The 19,121-nt window shown below is 36.9% G+C and overlaps 2 protein-coding genes across 2 annotated transcripts; both read left to right on the top strand.

Annotated features, from left to right (window-relative positions):
• The first annotated feature begins 2,805 nt into the window (after positions 1-2,805).
• Positions 2,806-12,588, top strand: ak5l (adenylate kinase 5, like). The gene is made up of 8 exons (XM_084412809.1): positions 2,806-3,003; positions 8,573-8,759; positions 9,627-9,812; positions 10,008-10,180; positions 10,737-10,850; positions 11,144-11,335; positions 11,498-11,584; positions 11,674-12,588. The coding sequence occupies exons 1-8, from the start codon at positions 2,944-2,946 to the stop codon at positions 11,692-11,694; spliced, it is 1,020 nt and encodes a 339-aa protein (XP_084268935.1). The 5' UTR covers positions 2,806-2,943; the 3' UTR covers positions 11,695-12,588.
• A 2,591-nt stretch (positions 12,589-15,179) lies between these two features.
• cmlc1 (cardiac myosin light chain-1) lies at positions 15,180-16,394 on the top strand. The gene has a single exon (XM_084414131.1). It carries the CDS (start codon positions 15,333-15,335, stop codon positions 15,921-15,923), a length of 591 nt encoding a protein of 196 aa, XP_084270257.1. The 5' UTR covers positions 15,180-15,332; the 3' UTR covers positions 15,924-16,394.
• The last annotated feature ends 2,727 nt before the right edge of the window (positions 16,395-19,121 follow it).

The following is a 19,121-nucleotide window of genomic DNA, read 5'->3' as shown; positions in this document are numbered from 1 at the left end:
ATTTCAGTATGTCTTTAATTTGTTTATGGTTATTTTTATTACAGCAAAATCATAATGAATTAAGGATCTCCTTCAAACAGTGTAAAAATTACAAAATCTTACCATTACAAAAATCTTGGTGTTTACGAAATTAAGGAATTATTGATCATCTGTGCTAATAGTGGCACCAAGTGGGGTATTGGGAGATGCAAGTTTGAGAGGTGGCGCCCCGACAAATATCGCGAGAATCACGACTTGCTTTATGGCACAACGTCACATACATCAACAACATATGAAGCAGCCTCTATGGAAGACACTAGCACGCATTTCAGACATGAATCATGGCAGAGTCGACGAAGAAAGCATGGTCGGAAGAGTGCAGAGACGGCTCTGATTGAGTGGTATTTACGACAGTAACGTTAAATACAAGTACTCCACAGCGACTCTAGGGGTCGCTGTTTGAGAAAAACGGAAACTGCATAGTGTGCCTTTAATCCCCTTAGTTAAATCGTAATTTTTAAAGGGATAGTTCACCCAAAAATAAATATTCTGTCATCATTTACACAACCTTGAGTTGTTCTAAACCTGTATAAGTTTCTTTGTTCTGTTAAACACAAAAGAAGATATTTTGAACAATGTTGGTAACCGTTGCTGGCCCCCATTGACTTCCATAGAAAAGAAATATAGGCCTACTATGGAAGTCAGTGGGGGCCAGCAACTGTTTGGTTACCAAAATTCTTCAAAATATCTTTTGTTCAACTGAAGAAAGAAACTCATACAGGTTTAGAGCAACACGAGGGTAAAGAGCCCCCTAAAGGGACATGGTGAAGAAAAATTAATTGTTTGGCAATGCATTTTGCGTTTTCTCGCAAAGGTTTTGCCAGCGAACACAAAGTTTCTCAGTGGAACGAAAACATTTTGTGAGCAAACGCAAAGTTTCTCAGGGGGAACGCAAAACATTTACGAGAGAATGCAAAAACATTGACTTATTTTTGCTCCCATCTCATTTTTTTTTCCACCACCATGTCCCCTTAGGGGCTACGTATGATGGTAAGTAGCCTAATGATGACAAAAAATATATATATATTTTTAGGTGAACTATCCCTTTAATTTGTAGACACATTGTTCGCATATTGTTCCTTAATTTAGTTTAATTGATGATTTAGATTTTAGATGATTTAGTTTGCCGTGATTTAACTCAAACCGAGGCAACGATTTAGTAGGCTACAACTTGATTCATGGGATTTACCTAAAATGAGAAAATCAGGGAACAAATTATTTGATGATTTGTCAATGTCATTATTTTTCACTTGTTTAAAGATTTAGCCTACTACTTCTCATAAATATAGGCTGGCCTATCCCAACAACATCGTTTTGTTTAAATTCCCCCTGTAGTCAATAATTGTATCCCTTAAAACTCCTCTTTGATCACCAAAATTACATATGTTTTGTAATAATAAAATAATAAATTCATGCCTTAGGGTACATTTACATGTCAACGATCAGCTTAAAACGTATACGTTTTTCCTTTGAGTTTTCCACATACAGACGATGCCATTGTCAAAACGATCCCCATTCACAAGGATCCGTGAAAACCACTAAAAACGCTGTATTCTGCTGCCAAGCCATTAGATGGTGATGAAACACTATAAATTGAACATGTATTACGCATGTGCATGTAATTGTTTTCAGAGATTCGCGTTTTTGTTGTTTACACAGAGACCGTTTTCAAAAACTTGCACTTTGAAAAACGTTTTCAAAAGTTTCCGTTTTCAAGCACCCAAAACGCCATTGTCATGTAGGCTACACAAAATAAAAATGTTTACGCTTTGAGTTGAAAACTGTGTCGTGTAAACAGCCCCTTGTAATAGCATGAATGTAACCATGCTTCATTTTGAATATGGAAATTAGCCCTGCCTCCACTCACTCAAACCAGCTCAGAGATTCACTTGGTCAACTTTACTGAGGTAATCACTGCACAATGGTATCGGTCTTTATAAAGTCGGACACATAACGGTAATTAATATGATTAGCCTTTTGCTTGACTACGTTATCAATCAGCTAATAATGTGTTGCAAACCATGTTCCCGTTTGCCATGTCAGAGTCAGACAGCTGCCTTCTAAAAATCTGTATAGGCTACTTACAAACGCTTTGAACAACTTAGAACATCAGTGGAGAAAGGCATTTTTCACCATAACATAGCAATATCATCAGCCCAATACATAATTCACCTGCTATATTGCTAAATGTACACGATTTTTCATATCAAGAGAAAGATATACCGGGATAACATCTTCTCTTGAGACTCCCTGCTTCGCATCTAGAAATAATGATGATGAAAAGCCCGCTCTCGTACGTTATTATGTATTTTACAGTGTATTTTTCCTCACTGCAGTTTTAAGGAGACAATACTCAACAGTGGTGTTGACTTATGAATTTGCACATGTTTTGTCTTAAAGCATATAAAAAATACCACATAGACATAGCCTAAACAACATTAAAAACTTGGTTTTCACCACAGGGGATCTTTAAATAATCAGCAAGCTTTAAAAAAAAACTAACTGTGCTGGGTTAGGCTATATTTGATCAAATTAGATAACTTATAAAAAATGTGTCACATCAAACAAGCTGAGAAAAAAAAAAAGTTATTGTAGCATCTGATAACCCTTTTTTGTATTGCGGTATAGCTACAAAGATGGGCTTCTCGAAATCGATTAGACTATTATTCGCGACTACGCAGCGTTGGTAAAGGGTCACTTTGAGCTCAGCATTCATGAGCGTGACTACTGTTGAATAGAAACACATCGCCGGAGGTCATCGGCGTCAAAGCAGCGGATAACAGCCCGATGCGATGGTGCAACAGCACAGCTGCTCTGAGGGTTAAACGCAACAGATGAGCAGATAGACAAGACACAGCTACTGCTCTACTGACTTACAAACGCTGTTCTGGATAACCGGAAAGAATGAACACAAACGACGCGAAGGATTACCTCTCCAAACGACAGATCCCACACCTTTTTGAGGTAAGGATCACCCAGAAGAGAAGCCTTGTATATTAATATAGCATTAATAATATTCATATAGCAGATAACACATCTGGAAACATCTGCGTGTCTGAAATCTGATTATGTCTGTGTTTTCAAGGTGACACTGTACCTTTCAGTTCTTCTCAGAGTTCTTCAGAGAATATGATTTGATATATCTAGTTACCTATTTCTACTGTCAAAGCTCTTTACATCAAGAATCTGGGAAACTGGCCTCACTAAAGATGGACATCAGATTTGAACTGATAACATGAATTAATAAAAAACTCGTGTCTATTTAGCATGCACAATTACGTGGTAAATTATAGCTTACTTGAACGTGTCACTATGGTGATCCTCAAGTAGGGTGCTGTAAGCAGAGGGTCTCTCTCAAGCTTGTCAGAAATAGGGAAGATTCTCCTCAGACAGCGTCAACAAGTGCTTGTGTGGGAGATATGTTGTTGCATACAAAATACTGTGTCCATGGAGGATCATTGCACACACTTCTGATAAGCTTTCCATCTCCTAATTGATACTATACAAGGAAGCACAATATAGGCAGGGCAGAAAGAGTGAAGGTTGTAAACATGAGTTTCAGCACATCAACACTTTTGGCTGTCACCAAGGCAACAAGCTATACTTTATATTTACTTGTGACTTGGGAAATGTGGGCAATGGAGAGCGAAGGGGAGCGAAGGACTGAAAAAGTCCTGTTCTTGCATGCATGTGCCCGAACACGCAGCTCACTGGGGAATGCAAACATGCAGGTTTAAGTTCATGTGCATACCTCTAGATATACATCTCTGAAACTCCTCTGTAACCGAATGCACGTAAAGATATGGCACATAGTGCAAGGATTTATAAAGGTGGAAGTAAAGTATATAACTTAATATTATTATTTAATTGTAGTTAATTGGTAATTATTTAATTGTAACTAGTATTTAAACTTATCAAAGCCAAGTTGCCGACGTTATTCTTTTGAAAGTTTATTTTCCAATAAAATATTACTAAAATATATGTTTTCCCTGTATTGCTTTTATCTTGATGGTAATAGTTTTTACTGTATGTTAGTCTCACAATTTGCTATCAAACTGACTTAAGACTTACTGAAAAAAAAACATTAACCTAAAATTAAACCTACATTTTTTTTATTTTTTTTAAACCAGACTTAATTTTATTGAACCAGACGAAATATAATGAATTAGACAAAACATATAAAACAAATGTGAGCCTGATATATCATATGAATAACAGTAGAACATGGAGCTCACTTGTAAAAAACAAAATCGCAAAAAAAAAGGTCAAATGACTGGCAGCGGTGGCTGCCAAACAAAAACTGTACAATTAAAGTAAAACATCTTAATCCAAATAAAGTGCAAAAACAATAATTTTACAGAAATTATCATTAAAGGTTTTAGAGAAAAACACTTTTTTGTTTATTTTACAGAATTTTCCACTAAAACCTTTAGTGAAAATTTCCTTCAAACGTCAACAGTGTTGCTCAAGATGGTAAATGAACAGTTTTATTTTGGAAGACAAAATAAAAAGTCTGTACAAATACTGTATAAAACTAAATTTAAGAATTCTGTTTTTGAAGAAATGCAGTACAAATTTTGAATGAAATACGTTTCACATTTAAAATACTGTACCTAGTAACAGTTTCATCAAAATGTCACTGATTCAATCACACCATATTATCCTAAAACTGTTTTACTATTCAGATGTAAATTTACATTATCAACGAATTATTCCCAAACAGTTCTTCAGAGCCCCCAACTGAAAATTGGCATTTCTCCATGTTCTTATCAGTTAGGGTTGCTATCATGATGAGGTGATGATTTTATGAAACAGGTGAAGAAAGAAACAAATTATGCTGTTTGCTGTTAGCTTTGTATTTGCCAAATCAGTTTTATATTGTTTTCCACAATATTCTACTCTGATAATATATGTGGACAAATATTACATTGTCTTTAAATTCAGAATCCTAGCTAAATGAGTTTAATAATAATCAAAACATACAAAAGGTCCATGATTCTGCACCAGAAGTGACAGACACAGCAGATAAAGAGCAATACTCCTTCAAATAGCTGGATCCTTGGTGCATCTGGGTTTTTAAAAAAGGGGACCGACTGAAGTATTACTGCAGATGCCGAGCAGCAGCACATGCCCACTCCAACAGACGTATTCAAACTTGACCGAAAAAAGGCACGCACACTTGTCATTGGCCAGATTCCTAGATAACGGTCAGATTAACCAATCACGCTCAAAGCAAAACGGCGAGACCGCAAATAGCATTGCAACCAGGGTTCGAATTACGTGGGAGCCAGTGGGAGCTGAGCTCCCATAGAGAGAGGATGAGCTCCCATGAAAGCAGTAAAATCATACACCTGTGGGGGTCTCTAAAAATCATCAGCACCATTATTTTAAATTACAAATAAAGCACTTTTTCCTTCGGACTACTGTAGCGTGACTTAAAAGATAGGACAAGATGCCAAACACATGGATCTCACGGGATCTCGGATCGTCATCACTAAATCAAGTGATCAAAGTGCTCGTTGCCGCTGCTATCAGTGGCGCGGATACTGTGTTTGTTTGTGGCTCGCGCACAGTCTTCACTCGCTTCAATCCGTTGTGGAGACTCTCTATTCGTTCCAGTGAAATTACAAAACAAAATGCACACAAACGTGTCTCTGCCTGATATACAACCACTGATAAACATAATCGGATTTGATAAAAAGAAAAAAAAAACTATATGAGTACGGATTCGAACCGAGAACCTCTGACAAGCTTGGCAAAAGTTTTACCACTGGACCACTTAAGTACACGTTTAAACTTGTCGGATCTATTTATTTACTCACGTGAAAATTCTACAACTCACAACTTAGACCTCATTAAACCAAATGTACTATTTAAATTGAATTGTGTTACCAATGTTTTTTTTTTTTATTAAATTTGTCTTATATTTACACATTTTTATATTTTTATATTACATTATTAAGCCTGCTCATAGGCTACTTTTCTTTTTTTTTTTTCTTTTTTTTTTAAGAGACCCCCACAAAGATGAAATCATAATTCGAACCCTGATTGCAACTATACAAAAAATAATATATATATGTATTTGAAAGATTACAAATGCATATTTTTATTTTTATTTGAAGGCTGTTACATTTAAATAATTGGTCAAATGGTGTTTTCAGATATGCCAGGGTTAGGTGCTTCTACATCTGTGCTATTTGCTATTCACCTATCATTTCTCTCTGATACATGTCTTACTTGGCAAAATCACGGCAATCGTATGTGTGTGTGAGTGTGAACTGGTTTGGCTATACTTGTGACTTACAGTTACATTCACATGACCAGTAATGACCCTTTTGCATTTTAACAAATCCCTGACCTTTCATTCAGACCGCACTCTTATGCCTGAATGCCAGCTGTGCACACAACTGTGGCATTTTCTGCATCTGGCCCTTCAATGTATTGCAGTGTCACACAACCTGCTGGTTAATCCTCTGTCCACAGTAACACTTATTTGCAAACACTGGCATAATTGCATACAAGTTACAACATTTGCCTACTGACTTTTATTTAACAGCATAGATACTTCAAGCTGTTGACTGCAGTGATTCGTTATAGTATTCGTGAAATGGGACAATGTAAACTTAAAATGTTGAACTTCTCACCAGCATGATGGCTTAGTGGTAAATACTGTCACCTCACATCAAGATCTTTCCACAATACAAAGACATGCACATTTGACAAATTGACAATTCTATTTGAATGTGTGTTTTGCACACATTGCATGCTGGGATACATTCCAGTTCTTTCAGACCTTTTTCTCCATGTTCTGCTTTTTCTAGTTTCAAATGTTTTAGTATAGGGTTTCTCTAACACACTCCTTTTCATGCAGTGGGTAGTTCATAGTTTTTGGGCAGTTTGAGCTTGTAGAGAATGATGTGTGCTTTTCTCATCTCTATCTCTATTCATTAATTTCTTCTGTAAAGCAATTTGGATGAACTGTAGGCCTGAAAGTTTCATCCCAAAGAGCAGTGCAGCTTTGTATTCTTTAAAAACAGACTAGGTACAGGTTTCATGTAATACAAAGTTTGTTATAAATTTGTATCAAGAAATACAGAGGTTTAATGTAAAAACGCACCTAATTATAAAACTAATAAGAAGTTGGGCAGGGGGGCGAGGGGACAAAAAAATCTCAATTTTATTCAGAGGCAATGAGCAAAAGTATGCAATTTGGTGCAGTTGTGGAAATTTATATGGCCAAAAATTAAGATGAAATGAGAGTTTGAGATCTTTATAGCAGACTACTAACTTAACATGCATATAAATCAGAAAATATCAGTTATCACTCTATATCTCCCTATAATATGTATAAGTACGCTGATATTTAAATGATGAAATTAAGGTATAATGTGTAATATAAAAAGTTTTATGTTCAAAGCTCTTTAATTATGTACAAATAAATATTCCTCAATAGCCTGATGTATTTTTTGTAATAATAATTTAAAAAACGATGTATGAATAATCAAGTAAACCTGAGTTGCTTTTAGTCCAGTAAGTGTTTGTCTTGAAATATTACATACAATTTATTCCTATACGTTTACTTCATAAAAATCAGTAGAGTATAAATCTATCAGATGACAGAAGGCATGTACAGTGATAAATTGTTTTTTTCTGCAAATTTTTATCATGTTGATAATTTAGAGATTTTAGATATTTGCATATGCAAATTCATTTAGGGTTCATTTTAAATTAATTATTTTTATATCCGAAATATTATTTAACGTCATTGAGTCAACCAAAATACATAAGGTTACAGCAACAAAATTAAAAGGTCATAAATTAAGAAGGTGACAATTTTAGGTTGCTACTTTTTACAGTGAAGCTTAGTTTGTTTTTAATGCTCTTTATCCGTATGGATACTGCATTAGTCCTTAAAAATGCTGTGGTCTATTATTAAACGGATACCTTTAGAAAATTCAGCCTTTTGTTTCGTTTCTGTTTAGACACTGTTCCTTTATTCAGCAGTTGAATGTGTCTTTAGCCGTTTGATACCCGTGAGGATTGAGATGTAAATTCACAAGCAGTTTTATTTGCATCAAAAGAAGCAAACAGCTGATTATTTAGAGCTCAGATTTTCCATTCCCTGTCCCTCTGAATGGTCCAGAGTACGAACTGCTAACACGTGTGGGATGAATAGAACAACAATTTGCAATTATTATTGTCTCCCACCTAGATTGTTAATCATTTTTTCCCTCTGTCTTTCCATCCAGAAATCGTTTAGCTGCGTTTGGCTTATAAACGAAAAATGTGCTCATATTCTTCTTCTTTTTTTTAGGTGAAAAAACAAGGAAAGACTCTGATTGATATCTCAAAGGCCACAATTGTCAGTGATACTGTATAACATTTTGACATGATGAAAGAAGTCATTTACACAAATAGATGTACTGGAATTATACACTTTACAAGAAATACAGATTCACATTTGTGAAACACTCATGTCAATTAAGCATTTCATATAACAAAATGATATGAACTCTGTGTGTGCATCTCACAGAGCATGTTAACAGGGCTGATGTACCACAAGCCTGAGGACCCTTTGGCATTCTTGGAGAGTTGCCTGCAGAAAACAAGAGACCTCGGCGGTCCTGAATGTGTGGCCTGGGACACTTTCATTACACCTGATCGAAAACCTCTACCACCAATCACCCCAGCACAGGGGAAGAAAGCCCCCAGCAAACTCGGTAATTTAGCTAGAAATAAAACAGTTAGTTGTGTACACGATGGATATACATGATGGATCTACTTTAAAATGACACTTGCATTTTAGTTTCATTTACTTTTTTAGCAGTTCTTTCATTTTACTGAATTATACATTGAACAGTGCTTTTTTGGTGAAATTGTTATGCTTATTAATGCATTACTTTTTTATTGTTGGCTCTCTTTAAATCACAGAAATAACCACATTATCTAGATAAAAAGCCAGCAGTTAAGTAACCATTATTTTGAATCTGAAGGACAGCTGTGAAAATGAAAACATTGCAAAGAAATTTAGGAGGGTTGAAGATGGTTCAACTGTTAAAATTAACCAAATATCTCCAGTAGCACCTCACTGCAGTACACGAGATTCAGGGGGCGGAGTTGGATCCAGATCTAAGGGGTGGAGATTGGTAGGTTTAGGGGTGGGTTTAGGGATCAGGGGGTGGAGATGGGTAGGTTTAGGTGTATGTAAGCTGGGAGGGAAATCCCCCTGGATTTCGTGTTCTGCAGTGAGGACCATCTCAAATATCTCAATAATGAAAGTCTAAAATCACAGTATTGTGTGGATTCTTATCAAATGAGTGAATTAAAGGCCAATTCACACTGTACCAACAAACACCGATCAATGCCGAAAGTCTTTGCAGTACGTAATTTCTCAGACATTCCAAGACCCGACAAACGCAGTGTTTGAATCGGCGACAGACTCCGACAGGGGTAACACACTGATACGACAAAACCTGACGAAGTGTGTGCTGCCGTCTGTCTGCGTTTGTCGGTGTGGTGTTAATTGGCCTTAAGAATGAATCTGAGGTCATATAGAACTGATGAATGTAATCTGTTTCATTCCACAGACAGTGGTCCTGGTCCTGGTCCTGGGCCTGGTCCCGGGCCTTACCGTCGATATGACAGGCTGCCACCAATCCAAGCCCAATTCTCCATAGAAAGTGACTCAGATATGACTGAGTCCTCAGGGCTCATACAGGAGTATGATGTCTTTGACCCATCTAAACCACGACCGCACATCATATTCATCATAGGTGAGTGATCATCACTGTCAGCTGGTCATTTCTCATTTTCAGTCTGTTTCAGTCATCTTTTTCTGAATTCGTCTCATTCTAAATTCCAACTCTTTGAGCTGGATGAAATCAAATTCAGTAGACCTTGACATGAATTAATTTGAAATTAACATTTCCATTGTGCTGTAAAGTGGGATTTGCTATAATTTTTTCCAGGTGGACCCGGCAGTGGGAAGGGCACTCAGACAGCTAAAATTGCACATCGCTATGATTTCGAGCATGTGTCCGTTGGGGAAATTTTAAGGAACCAGTTGCTGCATCATGCCCCCAGTGACAGGAAATGGGAGCTGATTGCTCAGATCATTGCAAATGGAGAACTGGCACCTCAGGTTTGGAAATCTGACCACCAAACAATGTGAATTTTTGCAGCTATGGTGTATTCACATCTGATTTGATTGTCAACGTTGATTTTTACACAAACTACCGTTCAAAAGATTGAGATGAGCAAGATTAAAAAAAATAATGTGTAAAAATAATAGTGACAGTAAAGGCATTTATAATGTTACAAAAGATTTCTATTTCAAATAAATGTCTTTGAAGATGTTATTCATCAGAGAATCCTGAAAAGAATGTTTTCAACATTAATATTAGTAATAAATGTTTCTTCAGCACCAAATCAGCATATTAGATTGATTTCTGAAGGATCATGTGACACTGAAGACTGTAATGATTGCTGCTGAAAAATTTGCTTTGCCATCACAGGAATAAATTACATTATAAAATATATTGAAATAGAAAACAGTTATTTTAAATTGTAATTATATTGCACAATATTACTGTTTTACTGATTAAATAAATGTCTCAAACTTTTGAGTAGTTTACTTACAATATTAAATGAAGAAGGTCACCTCATGCTTTGTCTTGTTCTGACATGATATCCTTTAGGAGACGACAATTGAAGAGCTGAAACAACAGTTTATCAAGAAGCAGGATGCTAAAGGATTCATTGTGGATGGATTCCCCAGAGAGATCTCACAGACGTTTACCTTTGAGGAGCAGGTCAGATATTCCTCCTGATGGTCTGTACCAGGGGTGTCCAAACCTGCTCTTAGAGGTACACTGTCCTGCAGAGTTTATCTCCTGCTTGCCTCAACACACCTGCCTGGAAATTTCTAGTACGCCTAATAAGACCTTAATTTGCTAGTTCAGGTGTGTTTAAATGGGGTTGGAGCTAAACTCTGCAGGACAGTGTCCCTCCAGGAGCTATACAGTATATATAACCTACATAATACATGTCTTAGTATGTTATGACAATGTCTGATGTACAGTAAATGACACTCATTGTTCCTCAGATCGGCTCTCCAGACTTGGTGATCTTGCTTGCCTGCTCTAATCAGCAACTCCGGCAGCGTTTAGAGAAAAGAGCGTCCCAGCAGGGTCGTCCCGACGACAATACTCGTGCAATTGAGAAGAGACTAGATACTTTCAAACACAATATCACACTCATAGCCAAGTACTACCAGGAGAGAGGACTTATTGTAAGGGTAAGATGCTGTTATTTTCTTATTTTTATGATAACTGTTGAATTCAGCTGGTTTTGAAAGCACAAGCTGTTCTGATTACAGGTGCTTTTTTAATAATAATAATAATAATAATCTCCAGTTTAAGGTTGTGAAACACAATTCTGTCTCACTCTGCTTGGTCAGGTCGATGCGGATCGAGAAGAAGACGATATTTTCACAGATATTTGTGCCATTGTAGAGGAAAGATTGTTCCCTAGTGACACGAATGCAGTAGGTTTTGAATAAAAGTTACACAATATTCTACAATTTGTGTTTTAAAATTTTGTTTTTGCTTCATAAAAGTTATTTTCTTCCTGCAGAGCATTACTGAGGATCTTTAGAGAGACGTCTACACATCCAAACCCACAGTTGCTCCTATTAAATCCTAAATGTAATTTCAAAATTTTCCACTATTTTTCATCAATAAACTCGAGGGTCAGAATCAGTGAAAAGGGACACCAGAGCCGATCAGCCCTATACGCACACTACGCAAGATGCATTGGGCCCCGCAAATTACTCATGGCCCCGCCTCCCCCTCGTGTCAAAGTGTGTCAATCAAAGTTTACAACATCGTTGAGAAAATTAAGTGGAACTATACTTCTGGTCACGAAAAGAGAGAAAAAAACACCATGAGAGTGAATTGCGGGAACAGCAATCAGACTTGTGTTCTCTCCTCTCCAAGTTTGATGTAAGCAAAGAACAGTAAAGTTAAGTTGATGTGCATCTCTTTCTAGTCTGTCTAACCCAGCTGGGCAGTGCATCTTTTGGTCTTTCTGTGTCTTGCTTGCTAATGCTGGTGTTGTGCCGAATTTCGATCCCCTGCCAAATTATTACCCAGCCTCGTTGAAGTCAGTAACTGATTGCCTAGTCCTAACCCCACAATCCTAACCCCTCCCCCACAACTAATCCTAAACCTACCAATGCTAGGGGGGCAATAATTTGGTGGGGTCAAAAATCGGCACAACACCTGCCACTTTCAGGGCTGTGTTCTGTGACTTTGTGCCTGACAAAAAAAAGTGAGAGTGAAATACAACTATTTATTACGTTTGATAAACGACAAAGGGCAACGGTTTTTGTTTATAAACTGCAGCTTGGAAAAGATCAGTGGGGACCAGTACAATATGGGCGTGATGGCACTCCTCATTATAGGCGCACATACTTTTAAAACAAGACAATGATTATCTAGTCTCCAAGTCAGTTTAGTTACAACTCTGCAATAAATCAAGATGGAAAGCAATGCATTGGCATTGACTATTGATTTATAGGCTATATTGCATTTAAAATGTTGATTGGCTGGACAAACTGGGCAATATGGATACACATCCCTCAGTAAATAATAGCCATCAAGTATCAAGTATTGCTTTATTGCAATTAAAACACAGTGACATGCAATGGCAAGCCATTTTAGCTTTTTATTAATTCACAGGATGCATTTTTTTAGATCAATAATTACATTTGTACTATTTAAAATGCGAATTCTTTATATTAATATAAAATATGTATATTTCTGATATCAGAAATAAAATTTTCATTAGTACTGGTTAAAGGAGGGAGGATTGTAGTGGGAGCACTGGGGTGTCAGGTGTGACTGTGTGGCAATGGCAAATGGTTTACATGGCTCATGGGTCAGGTAGGAGGGCCCCTTAACAGAATTTTGCTTAGGGCCCCAAGGAGGACAGGATCGACTCTTACACTTATTTTGTTGCCTCTATTTGTATTTCACTGTGAATTTTCTCTGTACATCTTTTGCAGTAATGACTTTAAAGCAGAGACGTTTGTTGTTTTGACCTGATTTTATTAATGTATATTTAGAGGTCAAGCCAGAAATAATGTGAGTTGTTAAAAAATGCACCAAAGTAAAATACAATATCAATGTCAAATGCAACAACATCAACTGTTTTCAAACAAATTACCTCACCTTTTCCTACAACAAGCATTAAAATGGGTTAAATGACAACTGATGATTAAAGTGTTTCTGCTGTTCTGAGGACATGGTTTCATCTTACACCACAGTATGAACGCACTGGACAGAGACAAATAATAGAGATGCAACAGACGTGTCCTCAGGCTGTGTTCTCATTAATAGATGTTCAGTCCAGCTGTGCCACATTCTCACAGTGGGACCTCAGTGAATACAGACTTTCTGCCCTTGTTGACAGACCTTGACCAAGTGCCAAAACGCTGTTACTTTAAAAACCGAGGAGAATTCAAACACGCTTATTGAAAGATGATTCACAGTGGAATAACAAGTGGTAAAGTTAAGTATCATTTAATAGCAATACAATCTCTACACTCACTTCTGGCTAAAAAAACTAAATAACATTTAAGCCACTAGATGGCAGACTTTTATTCTTTAAAAATCATTTGTTCATTATCCTCACTGGGTGGAAAGTGATGTCATAGCCATTTGCAAAAAATACTTTATTTCATTTTAACAAATTAATATTATGAATTTTAAAGTTTTGTAATATTATAAAAAATGCTTGGAAAACCGTGAGCTTTGAGGATGCTTTAAACTAGACTTAATGACATTTACCATAAAAAGAAAATGGTATCTTTAGTGTGCTTAAAATACTGTGTTATAAACAGCATCACTGTGACGGAGTGATGGTATGTGCTGGCTCTCAGAATAGATTCAAGCTTATCACCTGTCTGGCAAATTTCTTGCAGCTCTTAGTGGCACGATTTGGAGACTCCTCCACACACAAATACATGCTTCAGGTTTGATATGTACAACTTTGAATTCTGCATCATATGACATAAATGCACTGTGTTCTGAATGTTGTTCTTGTCGCTGAACACTAAAACACTGTCACTGAACACTAAAACCTTGGTATGTTTCTCTACTCTCAAAATTCTTATCCACTTTAAAGTCTTGAACTTTTCCTCTAAAATGGGGTTGAGACTATAACGCTCATTTAAAATTGTGTTTTTATTTGTTTGTTCATTTTTGTTTTTTGCACACTTTCTTTCTTCTGTGGAACATAATAGAAGATATTTTGAGAGATGTCACACTGCTTTTATTCCATACAATTGATGTCAATGATCAGACCAAACCTGTTTGATTAGTTAGGTCACCCACACATGAAAACTCTGTTATCATTTAATAGGTTGGATTGCTTTTAATTTGGTATTTCCTGAAAAACTTGACATTCACCCTGAATTTGGCATGATTATGAAATAAGAAAAAAAAAAAAAAAAAAAAAAGTTACCGACTAATATTTTGGTTGATCTAGTTAAAGGTATAATTTACCCCAATATTTAAAATACTGTCATCATTTACTCACCCTCAAGTTGTTCCAAAACATGAATGAATGAATGTATTTCTTCTGCTGAACACAAAATAAGATATTTTATAGAATGTCGGTAACCAAACAGTTGATGGGCCCTATTGACTTCCGTAGTTTGTTTGTTTGTTTATTTATTCATTTTTCAAGTAAATGATGACAGAATTTTAGGGTGAACTATCCCTTTATCAAAACTGAACAGAATGATTCGTTAATCACGAATCAAACTGATCCAGTTCTCAAGTTCAACTCACTCAATGACTCAATCCAGTCACATCCAGTGGTCAACAACCTGAAAGTGAACATTATCAGAGAACAATGACTTACATCTTGGTCTGTTCCTCACATAAAGTTATCATGTGAATAAACAAATATTATTTTTTAGTTGAACAATTACTTTGAAGTCTGTTCCTGTGTTAGCTAACATCATTTTCCTGCTCTATTTAAGAACATTTATTAATTTTTACTGGGGTAAAGGGGTGGTTGGTCTGGTCTTATCTACTGGACAAAAGCATTTCAACATGGTATGAGTAACACTAACCCTAACCCAGTTCATTTCCTTATATAGTCTGCCACTATTCCAGTTCTGATAAGCCTTATCACACTCTCTGACATGTCAGTATAAAAGCCCAACAGGGGCTGTTACAACACATTTCCCAGCTTTTCCCATCTCCACTCTCAGCATCGGCATTATGGCACCGAAAAAAGTTGAACCCAAGAAACCAGAGCCTAAAAAACCAGAGCCGAAGAAAGAAGAAGCCCCAGCTCCTGCCCCGGTTCCAGAGACACCCAAAGAGCCCGAGTTGGACCTGAAGAGTCTCCCGCTGGAATTTACCGCTGACCAGATCGAAGAGTTCAAGGATGCCTTTACTCTTTTTGATGAGACGCCAACGGGCGAGATGAAGATAAGGTATTCCCAGTGTGGAGACGTGATGAGGGCCCTGGGTCACAACCCTACCAATGCTGACGTGCTGACCGTGCTGGGGAAGCCCAAGGCTGAAGATATGAACACCAAATATCTGGACTTTGAGACGTTTCTGCCCATGCTGCAGCATATCTCAAGAGCCAAAGACCAGGGGACATTTGAGGACTTTGTTGAGGGTCTGAGAGTCTTTGACAAAGAAGGAAATGGAACAGTGATGGGTGCTGAGCTCCGTCATGTCTTGGCAACACTTGGGGAGAAAATGACAGAAGATGAGGTGGACCGTCTGATGGCCGGACAAGAAGACGCCAACGGCTGCATTAACTACACGTCCTTCATCAAGCACATCCTCTCTGGGTGAGCTGAAGCTGCAAAGATTGCTGAATGAAATTGGAACTCTAAATGGCAACTGTCAAAACACTGGAAAGAAAATATGTCTTGTCTGTATGTCTTGGAAAGCATCTAATAAAAATCATCCAAATTTTGTTTCGTCTGAGATTTTTTTTTTTTTTTTTTGTTCTGTAAATCTTGTTGTAGAGTTGTCAAATTCAGATGTTATAGAGAAGGAAGTTACAGCTTTAACTACTGGTTCTACAGTATACCCTTCAAAATAAACGAGCGAGAAAAGAGCAAAAAGGAGTTTTGGCAAAGATGCCCTTTGCAAAGTATTTATTCTTAGTTTTCTAAAAGCAACCTTATGCAACAGTTAGGCCTACCTCAAATTTAATTGGCTGAGCTGCGTTCAAGGAGATATCAAGTCTAACACTGGGATACTGTTTGTATCACTCAGCTTGTCTGTTTTTTTTGTTTTTGTTGTTTTTTTACACGCCATACAGATAAAAAAAAAATAAAAAAAAAACATATTGTGGTCATGAATTAAAGGGATAGTTCACCCAGAAATAAAAAAAAAATATGTCTTCATTTACTCACCCTTATGTTGTTCTAAACCTGTATGAGTTTATATTTTTATATTTTGAAGAATGTTTGTAACAAAACAGTTGATCATCAACAGTTTTATTACCAACATTCTTTAAAATATCTTATTTTGTGTTCAACAGTTGGAAGAAACTCGTACAGGTTTGGAACAATATGGGTGAGTAAATTATGACAGAATTTTCATATTTAGGTGAACTATCCCTTTAAGAATTATTTGATTAATTCGTTCCCGTTTTAGGTAAATCGTGGCCACGTTGTACAAATTCGTTCCCACTTGTTAATTTAGGGAAATTGTTCAAATTCGTCATGTGCGGGCCTCCAAATAGGCTACACTTTATTTTTATTTTTTATTTTTTTTGTGTGAATGTGCGAGATTTCTGATACATTAGATGCTATAGGTAAATAACTAGAAGAATAACAAAGTGCAATAAATAGCAACAATTCATTCGTCGACTCCATTCAACAGGCGATTGCTTTTATGAATGAGTCATGAATCAAAAAAACACTGATTCATTTAGTGAAGTTACCCGTGTTTCTTGGAGATGCAACGCAGTTGTCGGAGGGAAAACAGTCAAAGTAACTGGAACTGTTGTTGTGTCTAAAAGGTAAGTTAACGAACATTAACATTTTTTTTAACCGTTGTAAAAAAACAAGATTACAGTCGCTATCATGCTGCTGTTGTATTAGCACCATGGCTGTTTGTTTGTCGCAGTGTTGGCTATCACAACCAATATTCGGAAAACAGCACTCTTGTGATATTGGTAAAAAAAATTATATTATTGAGTGTGTGAAGACCTTTTTATAGTCCAAATAATATTTTTTCCACTAGAAAGAGCCTTTTATGCAATGCGAAGGTTTGAGTGTAGCACTAAAAAAATATCAAACTTGTGGACTTTATCAGCACATGTATAATGGCTATTTCTGATATTGAGTATACTCCTGTGCATAATGGCTATGGTCTATTTGAAGACGGCAAACACCCTTAAACAGACACCCTAGGCTGTTCTGGGCACTGCATTAAATTTCACTGTACATATTGACTATAACACTGGCTAAGTAGGGTACATGTTGTACTTGAATCTGTATAGATGAGTGTGTAATACTCCTGGGAGGGGGGCGAGTGGGTCATTACTAACTTTATGAGCGATAAAGAAGGCAGATTTTGCAGCTTTGAACTTCAGAAAAATACCTGAGCCATTTTCCTTGTGTTTGTCACGCATCTTGTTCTTGTAAATCCACCTTTTCCTCGTTACATTGATGCTGTGAAAATAAACACAAGCCGTTCACATTATAACATTATGTTTGGCGGGATTCCTCTACGGTCTTCCCATAGCTGACATTTTTGTGATGTTCTCTGCATAACTACATTCTTCATGATCTATAACTGCATTTATTGAGTAATTTAGATGCTTAGAAGTTTCGCCAAGATTGAAATGCTCGTGAATCCATGAGATTCGCTTTTCGTGCGATTTTTATATCTGCTTGCAGTTATAATGGCAGCTTACCAACCCCCATTTGCTTACAGCTTTGGCAGCTTGAAGCTCACTGGATTTTCCCCATCTATGCTCAATCAGGAGAGCAAAAACAGAACCACAGGTAAGTCCAAGGAAGGATTTTATTTCATTGTTTATGAGAGGAGAGTTTGTTTATGGTGACAGGTAATGCCCTGGCAGGCCCGGTTGACACCACATCTGTACTTCCCCTCTGTTACATCCCAAACAAACCCAGGAAAAGCAGCCACCCATCAATCAGATACTCATTCCTGTCACCACACACATTATGTCTGTCAGGCATGTGTCCTTTTCCATTTTCATATGCCACATCTCTCATGTTAAATATCCTGTGAGTCATTTGGTTTATTTCGCTTCTAGGTGGCCAGTTTTCCAAAGTGTGAGATGAAACCTCAAAGTTTGATTCTTGTTTGTCGAATAGGTCGGATGAAATAGTTTGTCATTTTGACAAATCTATCCAGATTTGAACAGCAGAGTTTGATTCTCTAGGTTGGACTATAGGCCCAAAAGTGAATCTGTCACACACAAAGGCTGTTTTCTTTGGCTGGACTGAGCTATAACCAGCTTTGTCTCTTTTCATCCCTAAGAGACAAAGTATGTTTTATTTTAGAGATGTGTATGGTTGTTTTTATATGTTCTTTCAAGATATAAAGACCACTGACAGAGATAACAGTTTTAGCTGAGTTTGGATCCAAAGACAACGTCTGACCAACTAATGACTCTTTTTGTGTGTGCATGTGGATATACGTAGGTTCACATTGGGATATACATATGGCAGAAGAGTTTAAGTTCACAAGAAACCTATAGACATGAAACTGTAGTCGATTCTGGGGGATGTTTGGCACATGATCAAGGAATGGTGGCCTTCAAGACTGAGCTCGAGCATCTTTATTATCTCAAACAACAGTTTATTATTCATTGATGTCCAGACGTATATTTTATTCTTTCAGAGCGCATGGGTTCACCGAGAAATAACAAAAGGATCCTTTAGCAGAGACCTCTCACGAGCGAGACTTTCTCCTCAGACGGCCCGAAGAGAGACATGAGGTTAGGGTTAGGGTTATAATACAAATATATAATATAATAAATAACAAAAAAAAAAACTAATATAG

Source organism: Rutilus rutilus (assembly GCF_951802725.1).
Source record: "Rutilus rutilus genome assembly, chromosome: 7".
NCBI classification, from domain to species: domain Eukaryota; kingdom Metazoa; phylum Chordata; class Actinopteri; order Cypriniformes; family Leuciscidae; genus Rutilus; species Rutilus rutilus.
The sequence above is the reverse complement of the archived record's forward strand: the minus strand, read 5'-3'. Positions and strand labels throughout refer to the sequence as shown.

Excerpts from the sequence above, each read along its gene's own strand:
- ak5l (XM_084412809.1), top strand. The coding sequence starts at position 2,944 with ATGAACACAAACGACGCGAAGGATTACCTCTCCAAACGACAGATCCCA. Across the intron at positions 8,760-9,626 it reads GAAAGCCCCCAGCAAACTCG|ACAGTGGTCCTGGTCCTGGT; the intron begins GTAATTTAGCTA and ends TTCATTCCACAG. Across the intron at positions 10,181-10,736 it reads ATGGAGAACTGGCACCTCAG|GAGACGACAATTGAAGAGCT; the intron begins GTTTGGAAATCT and ends GATATCCTTTAG.
- cmlc1 (XM_084414131.1), top strand. The coding sequence starts at position 15,333 with ATGGCACCGAAAAAAGTTGAACCCAAGAAACCAGAGCCTAAAAAACCA.